At 41.4% G+C, this 8,840-nt stretch overlaps 1 protein-coding gene across 2 annotated transcripts in view; it reads left to right on the forward strand.

Annotated features, from left to right (window-relative positions):
- Positions 1-6,618, forward strand: part of WASHC4 (WASH complex subunit 4) — a 50,575-nt gene extending 43,957 nt beyond the window's left edge. The window contains exons 31-34 of one of the 2 annotated variants that reach the window (XM_061638912.1): positions 516-712; positions 1,718-1,817; positions 4,294-4,363; positions 4,968-6,618. In XM_061638912.1, the coding sequence (XP_061494896.1) occupies positions 516-712; positions 1,718-1,817; positions 4,294-4,355 (359 nt within the window). In that variant the 3' untranslated portion in view covers positions 4,356-4,363; positions 4,968-6,618. Of the gene's footprint in view, positions 1-515; positions 713-1,717; positions 1,818-4,290; positions 4,364-4,967 lie in introns of both variants that reach the window. The other variant, XM_061638911.1, reaches the window with a different exon arrangement.
- Positions 6,619-8,840: the final 2,222 nt, after the last annotated feature.

The raw sequence follows: 8,840 nt of genomic DNA on the forward strand, positions 1-8,840 counted from the left end.
TACTTAAAGGTATTGTCAACAATAAGTTGTGTTAGTCTTTGTTTCTAGCCGTCAATAACCTGCCTCACTACCAGCCTAATCCAATCCAACCCACAAAACCAACTCCAACCTCCTTCAGAACTCCCACCAACAACTCTCAACAGCTCTGTCATCCTCTCATTTATACCTTCAGACACTCAAACGCTCAGCCAATCATAATACAACATTCTCCAGCCTTCCAGCCCAAGTACTCCCCCCTCTCACTCAGTCTACTTACCACATATACTCTAATAAACCTGCACTTACCATATTTACAGTAATATATATACAGGGACATCACACACCACATGAGCCTTATTACAAGCATACAACTGTGAAGACTTGTAGAGAGAAAAAACAGAGCTAATGGGAAGCTGATTCTGACAATAATGATCAAAGCCAGTTTGAAGTACATGTGCAGAATGTGTTCAAAACTTTTTGCTACTTTGAGGGATGGGGTACTTAATCTTGAACAAATTATTTTTTAAATTCTGCAGGTGTAGCTTACATTCTGAAGCTTTTGGACCAGTACCAAGAATTTGACTCTCTTCATTGGTTCCAGTCAGTTCGAGAGAAGTATGTGAGAGAGATCAGAGCATTAGCAAAACAACAAAACATCCAATCAGCTAGCCAAGATGAAAAGCTGCTACAGACTATGAACCTTACTCACAAGCGACTGGAAGTTTGTTTGCAGGTATTGGTTACTATCAGAACATTGACAATGAAAACAGTGGGGGGGGAGGTTTAATGTAAATATATATTATTTAGCAACCTAGAAAGCTGTCTTATACGTCAGATCATATAGCTCAGATTTATCCAACCTAACAGTGGCTCTTCAGGGTTCCAGCCAGGAGTCTTTCCCAGCCCTACTTTGAAACACCAGACACTGAGCATGTTTTCTTTCTGGATGGAAAGCATGTGTTCTACAACTAAGCTATGACCCTTCCCCTAACATGAAGTTGTGGGGTTCAGACCTGCATATAGAGATGTTGTCATCTACCCTTCAGTCTAACACTTTCTTTATGTGCAAAGATAGGCTGCAGTTAGGGAGAGCGAGAGAGGCGCTCTACATGTGGGCTCCTACTGGAAGAAGGGTGGGATATAAATGTGATAAATAATAATAATAAATAAATGTGCTCTGTACTCCCTCAGCAACTTCCAGGCAAATGCATAATTTATTAATTATTAGTTGTTGCTAAACTTAAATTTTAGTTTTGGAGTTGGGGGTTCCCCAGAAAAGTATGGAGTGGGAATTTCAAATGAAAAAATTGAGAACAACTGATTTTTTAGCAGAATTGAGTGGGACAGGAAAGGGATCTTGTTATAGGTCCAGGGTTCTTTTCTGAGTTTCTTCTCTTTAGCATAATGACTCTTAGAGCATACCAGGTTTCTGAGATTATAAACAATTATTCTTGTGAAAGGAAAGACCTGAAGGATCATTTCTCAAAACACTTGTAGCGACAAAGCGGAAGTGACTAAGTACTAACAGTGTGCCAGCTCTGAAACAGACTTTGTTTGTTCCCCATATTTGATTTATGAGGAGTAACTGGTGTAGTTGATAGTGTAGATATAAATTATAAAGCAGTATAATTGGTAATCATGGGGTTTCTGGTTTTTGTGTACTTCAAACAACATGTAGATACTGTGAAGATTCTCATTCCATGAGATTCTAACACTTGCTTTCTTTAATCTTTCACAGGAGTTTGAACTGCTTTATTTCTCACTAAGCAGTGCAAGGATCTTTTTTAGAGCAGATCAAACTGCAGCAGAAGAAAATCAAGAGAAAAAAGACAGAGAAGGTTAGTAAAAGGTGTTTTGGTCTCTGGGGAAGTAGTGACACTGGATGCAAACTGTTTTCTGTTACAGTGCTCCGCAAGCAATGAAGCCATGTGGTGAAAGACTTGCTGTGAGGCTGTCCAGGCATGAGTAAAACATCATGACTGCACCTACTGTGTGTGTGGTGGTGAGGGCGGTGAAGAAGGCCCACTTCTCTGCCTACATCGCATCCTCGAGTAGCCATCCAGTGGCATTTTTTTGTATTGTCAGGGGTCTGTTAACATCAACTCCAGGAAATTGAGTTTTTGACCCTTCGGAAGCCCACTGTGAATTGTTTGCAAGGTACTTTGAGGGTAAAGTTGCTCACCTCCGTAGCAATCTTGATGCCCCATCTACTTCTACTGTAGTCCCATCCCCAGTGAGGTGTCCAGTGCAATGTCTGCCACAACTTCTTGGGATTGGTTCTTGTTTTGGTATACAAAGCCCTACGCAGCTTGGAACCAGGATACCTGAAAAATAATCTTCCCCTTATATACTCGGTCAGTCACAGCACTCTGCAAGTGAGGGCCTCCTTCAGATACCATCTTATCAGGAGGTCCATTCTGCACAACACAGGAAACAGACATTTAATGATGTTGCATTGACACTTTAATATTTAAGGGGAGAGAATTCCAGACAGGCACCATCTCTGTTATATTTTCGGCACCTGCTGAAGACCTTCCTCTTTCAACAAGCCTTTTAAATAGAGATCTTATCCTATTCTGCGTCTGTGCTGGAGTTGCTTTTTAAATTGTTTTTAAAGTTGTTTTTTAAAGATGTTTTGTTTTACAGTCTTTTGTTTTTAAGATGTTTTAAAGTGCTTTTAGTGTTTTTGTTTGCTGCATGTTTTACAGTCTTTTGTAGTGGTTAAGGTGTTGGACCATGACCTGGAAGACCAGGGTTCGAATCCCCACATAGCCATGAAGCTCACTGGGTAACCTTGGGCCAGTCACTGCTTCTTAGCCTCATGAAAATCCTATTCGTAGGGTCGCCATAAGTCAGAATCGACTTGTAGGCAGTACATTTACATTTAAAGTGCTTTTAGTGTTTTTGTTTGCTGCCCTGGGCTCCTTCTGGAGGAAGGGCAGGATATAAATTGAATAAATAAATAAATATTACTCTTATGATAAGAAACAAAGCATTCTGTTCTTGCATCCTCAATATTACTTTCGCTAGTTTGGAAGAACGCCTTTATATTCCAGCCCTGATTGAGTATGCTATTTTCAGCTGGACAAATTGAGTAAGAAGCCTGGAAGATCTGACAGCATAATAGTCAGTCAATTGATGAAGGATATAATCCTGATTATTCCATTGAAATCAAAGGGACTTGCTTCCAAATGAAGGGTTGTACTATGAAGCATAAATTCCCCAAATTTCCTTCTCTGGATAAATTCTTGTCATTCCTTTCAGAATAAGGGGGTGGGTTAATTGACTTTATGCAGATTTGTTCCAACTAGATAAGAAATAATGGACTTTTCCTTTCCATTAATGGCCGACTCTGATACAATCTTTGGCATCCATGAGGTTTTTTTAGTGATCCTGAGTGCATACACAGGGAAAGATATTCAATAGAATTGATTATTTGTTGCATATATATATACCACCTTTCTGCCAATGCACATTTAAAATGCTAAATCAAGCAAACATTACAAAATAAATAGAGCAGCAGAGTCCTCTCAGGCTGATTGACGATAGTTTCAGAAGCTGAATACCTGCGTTCCCTGTCCTGGGCCTTTGCCTTTCAGCACACAAATCTTAAATAAAACCAGAGAATGCCAGAGAGATTTTCTGCAGATGCTTATATTCTAGCACCTTTGCGTTTACCTAACTATACACAACAAGCAATGAAGTGTCCAGTCACTGCCATCTGGTACTGACGATTGTCACAGGATATACTAAGCATTTACTGGACCATGTTTTGATGGTCCTATATTGGTTTGGCAGTTAAACACTTGTGAACTCACAGGTATCTAGGTACTGAGGAACATGTGAAATCACAGATATTGTGCAGCAGTGACACACTTTTTTGATGTTTAATGCCAAAGGCTTATATTATTAAATGTCTGTTAGGCTTTGGTGCCTTCATATTTTTATCTCATTCGGTTGAAAGTCTTGAGCTAAATTAGATATTGTGAACATTAATACTGTTTGGCTTCATTTTTGTTGTTTATGTGTGAAGTTTTTTTAAAATAGTGTTAAGAATACATAACTTTCCTTAGATGCCAGCCTATCACATGTGTTTATCCTGCCATCTAGTGTCCAAGGACAGGAAATGCACTGTATCTTTGAGGATGTACTTAGCTATTGCTGGCTTGTAGACCCCAGTTCATTTCCTGTTCTTTGTCCAAGGCAGATCTCACAGTCCTGGCTTCCACATCTGCTTCTGTACATATAAAAAGTTGTCTTAAACTACTGCTGAGAATACACAATTCTTGTTCACTTCTTTTCTCTTGGTAGAAGAATCTTCAAAAACAAGCAATGGGGACCTGTCCAACTCTTCTGCAGATCCTGTTGTGAAATGAGAGTCTTGGTATGGCTTTTGTTTTTGTATGATATAGTTATTCACCGCAAGCTTGTGGAGTGGTGATCACCAAGAATAAAATTAATGATTATGCCTTAGCTTGAAACTACTCCCTGCATATTGCAGATGTTTTGGCACTTCAGGAAAAATGTTCACTTGTTTAAAACTGCCTTCATGTCGCCAGTGGTATCATGCTGATATTTAGAATTGTGGTGTCAATCTGTTCACTATGTGATTCCTGATGGCTAAGCTGAGGAAGCATTGTCAACTGGGTGGGCAGATGGGCGAACAGTGCTGAACAGGAAGAAAACAAGTGAATATATGCACATTCTAATAAGTGGTCTTTAGGAGGAATTTTTACTCAACCAAACTTGCTAGTGTGAACTAAAAATCAAAACTAGCAGGTAATCAGCACAGCCCTAGTTAGTCAGGATGAAGTGTTACCTGATATATTTTTCTTCCCAGTTGGTAAAGCTCACCATTGTGCTTGCCATCTCTTATTGCAAAGGAAGCTAATGTGAATAGTACGAGCTGATTAACATGTTTATATTGTTAAGTACAAACAATATTCAGTATGTTTTTTACTCTTATTTTTCTGCTTTCTGTTTTATAGAAATCTAGAGCAAAGATGAATTGTTGAAACTGATGGGATCAAACTGGCATGGAACATTTCACCTTCTCAGTCTGACAGTGACCCAGAAGTGCCATGAACTGTCGAGTAACACATACTCATTCAACTAAAATTGCAGTTCATCCTTTCTATTGAAGTTTCACTGAAGTCTGTTGTTTAGCATAATTTATGATTTGGGGTGGGGAGAATTTGTTGATTTATTTTTTATTTAGTTTCAAAACTTTTAAAAAATCATGCTGCATTTAATCAGGTCAATGTCAAATCACATCCTTGGGATTGCTGTTGCTGCCTAATTCCTTCTGTGTTTACTTAAGCACTGTTTAAAAATCTGTCATAGTTCATAGACCTTTGGAATCCAAAGAACATGCCGGCTTAGAGGGTCAATCTCTGTCTTTCAGAGACTGACACTGTACAAAAATGTAAATTTAGGGTGCTTCTCTGCTAAAATAAACATTGCCATTTCTCCTTTTTGGCCTCTAATTTGAGATAATCCTTAGTTTAGGACATCATGTGTGCCTATACTGTACAATGCTAACCAAATTAACATGGTCTTAGTGACTCTTTATAGAAAACATCTTTATATGGTTCCTGATGGCTAAGCTGAGGAACTGGGAAGCATCTTCACCTGGGTCTAAACTCATGTATATGCTCTGCTTCAGTGAATATATACATATGTAGTCATATGGCTTCCTTTGTGAATATAGGATGGTAGTTACAGTACTTTGAACATCTTTCATGATGTCCACCAATTTAATAGCGGAACAGTTTAAGTCTTTAATGTGACTTCCAGTTTACATATTTTTAAGAGCAAAGTAGTGCTATACTTTTCCACTGGTGCCATAGCATAGGATCTTACACTTCATCACAGAGTGTGGAGGGGGAGTATCTATAGCAGGTGTGGGGAACCTGTGGCCCTTCCAAATGTTGCTGAACTACAACTTGGTCGTGCTTGCTGGGACTGATGGGAGTTGTAGTTCAGCAACATCTGGAGGGCCAAAGATTCTCCCCACACTGGATCCACAGCCATGTGAAAACCAGTTAAGTTGTGCTAGTAAAATGACATAAAGGTACTGTTTCTCCTTCTCCCATCTTATATTTTAATAATCTGTTTTCAAACATAAAAGTATTGGCCATGGCTACTTTTTCTTAGGTTTTGTTTTTAAAAGCCAGAAAATAAAGGGAAGCCTTTTTCTCAAATTGTTATGCATGGTTGACTTGTCAGTATCCTTCCTTTCAAAAAGTAGTAGGGCATGGATCTACATGCTTCTTCCTCTAATAGAAGTGTTAAGTGAAGAACAAAATCCAGGCAGATATATTTCCTAGGTTTAACATGTTTTTCAAAAAATAAGCTCATGGCCTAGGACAAGCGAATAATGGGTCGGTATGTTAAAGCCATCGTAATACTTTTTGACTGTGCGTTCGTTTACTTGAGATCCTGGTACATGCCATCAGTGAAGTAAATTTAACCAGTCCCATCTGATTAATAGTTGCATTCAAACTCTCAGGAAGGAAGGGGACCAAATATTAATGTCTGATTCTAATTCATTTTGCAACAAGTCTGTTTCGTTACCTCAGTTTTTTGTTCTGTTTGATATTCTGTACATAATGTTAATAAATAACTTTGGAGAGTGGATTTTTTTTTACTTTGTGTGTAGCCAGTGCCTGAGACAGGTTTTAGTTTTTCTAAAGTAGCTTAAAGACTGTATCTTCAAAGAGGAGCCAACTTTAACAAATAGTTTCTATGTAATTCATCTGCGTCCGTAACAGAACAATGGGGCTGGTTAATGTGCGTTATAGAGAGCCATCTCTTACTGTAATAAGCTTCTATGGTGATTTCCTTTGAAAATTTGTCCCACCTTCCTGATAGAATAATAGTTGACACAGCAGCCCTTCGATGTTGGTGCACAGCAGCTGTTTAGATTACCTACTTCGTGGAACAGTTGACTTTTTCTCCCCTTCTTCATCGTATTGACAGGTGCTAAGCTGGCCAGTGGCGACGGTTCAAATGTTAGGCTTACTACAGAATAAAATCTACATTAGCAAGTCCCCACTTCAGTACTATAGACCTTAGTAGGGGGTAGAACCAGTGTTGGACTGGAGACCTACCTCCTAATATTTGTGCTGCTATCATACAAAAGTGTGTTCCCCTGTTGATTATTCAACATCCCTACCCTTCGTTTAAATTTCCCTTTAATTTCTCTTAATCTTTTGGAATAGGGCTCTTTCTACCTTTTTATTATTCTCTTCTTTTTCCTTAGGTAGTCCGACATCACGTGGGATATAGCGCCATCTAGCGTCCGAAGGCAAGAATGGATCGAAGTCAAGACCTGAGGCATCGAGCCCCTCCCACCCCAGTTCATTCTTGCCTTCCTTCGTTTGAGGTGTTTGGATCTTCTACTGTAGCTAAGTTTGAGTGTGTGGGACTGTCAAAATTCTTCTTGTTTCTTCTCTCCCTCACTCTCTTTTTCTATTGTCTGGGACCTTATTTTTTGGGGGGGATTTTTATTTTTACCTCACTTTGTTTCCCCCTTTGGTCCTTTTGCTGAGGAATCCGGCGGCTGCTGTTTTCCCTTTTGGCTCCCGTCTCCAACAGACGAGCCTTCCCTGAGAGCCGCGGCTGCGGCTCTCTTTTCGGCCAGTGTTTTAGTATTTTTTCCTTTTCGACGTCTCCCCACCGTAGGTGACGTCTAATTTTATTGGGCTCCCCTCTCTTTTGGGATGAGCCCTGAGAGCTGTGGCTGCGGCTCTCTCGTCAGCACTTTCCCAGCCTTGCCGCCGCCTCCTCCAGGCGGCGGCCGTCTTTTCTCGCTTTTTACCTCGCCGGGAGCCACAGCTGCGGCTCCTTTCATATCTGCTTTTTCAGCGGCGGCTGCTTGGGGCTGCGGCGAAAGGCTGCTGCCTTTTTTGCCTGATTTTTGCCTAGAGCTTTCACTTGTTTCATCGGGAGCCGCAGCTGCGGCTCCTTTAACTTCTGCTTTTTTGGTGGGGGCTGCTATTGGGCTGAAGTGATAGGAGGCGGCCTCCCTCGGCAAGGGGCGGTTGGAGCTCGCCTTTGCGGCTCCTCTGCTAGCCTCTTTCTGCCTTGAGGCTCTTCAGGTGGCCGTGGGAGAACCCCCCCCCAGGCTTTTTCACATTTAAAGAGCGTCATCGTTTATACACTGCGCTTGGAGCTCACCCTTGCTCCTCCTCCCCTATCTGTCTGCCTGACTACTGTCGCGGCTGTTACAGGCCTTCTAAAGCACCAGGAACCCTTGCCTGCCCGCCATTGTGCCTTCTTCCCAGCCGCCATTTTGATTGAAATTCCCGCCCTTTTTCACGAGTGCCATTTTGATCTGCCCATTTTTCCCGCCCTTTCTGTTCTCCTTCACTTGTTTGTACAGTTATTTAGTCAGGCTATCCAAGTGCCTGTAGGACTTATTTTTACAAGTGCCTCTGCACAGCAACTGCATATTCGGACTGCACCTTGAAATTATCTGCGCCGCAGCTGTATATTGGAACTGTACGCCACACCGCACCCCCCACCTCTGTGCGTGTGTTGGTGATAGTACTCCGCCACACCGCACCCACCACCTCTGTGCGTGTGTTGGTGTTATATATACCGTGTGGTGGTGAAAGTCCCTTGCCACACCGCACCCCCCACCTCTGTGCGTGTGTTGGTATAGCATTGCTGGGCGCTCAGAATGGCAGATCAACACTCAGATGCACATTCAGCAGTGGCTAAGAGACCCTGCAAGTCCTCGCATCATAAGTCTGCAAATCAAAAACTGCCCAGGCTGCACTCCAAGGCCATGGCTAAAACTAAACACCTGTCTCGCCACAGTGCCACCAAAAACACGCGTTACATTTCTGTGCCAC

The sequence above is a fragment of the Rhineura floridana genome, chromosome 8 (assembly GCF_030035675.1).
Source record: "Rhineura floridana isolate rRhiFlo1 chromosome 8, rRhiFlo1.hap2, whole genome shotgun sequence".
NCBI classification, from domain to species: Eukaryota; Metazoa; Chordata; class Lepidosauria; order Squamata; family Rhineuridae; genus Rhineura; species Rhineura floridana.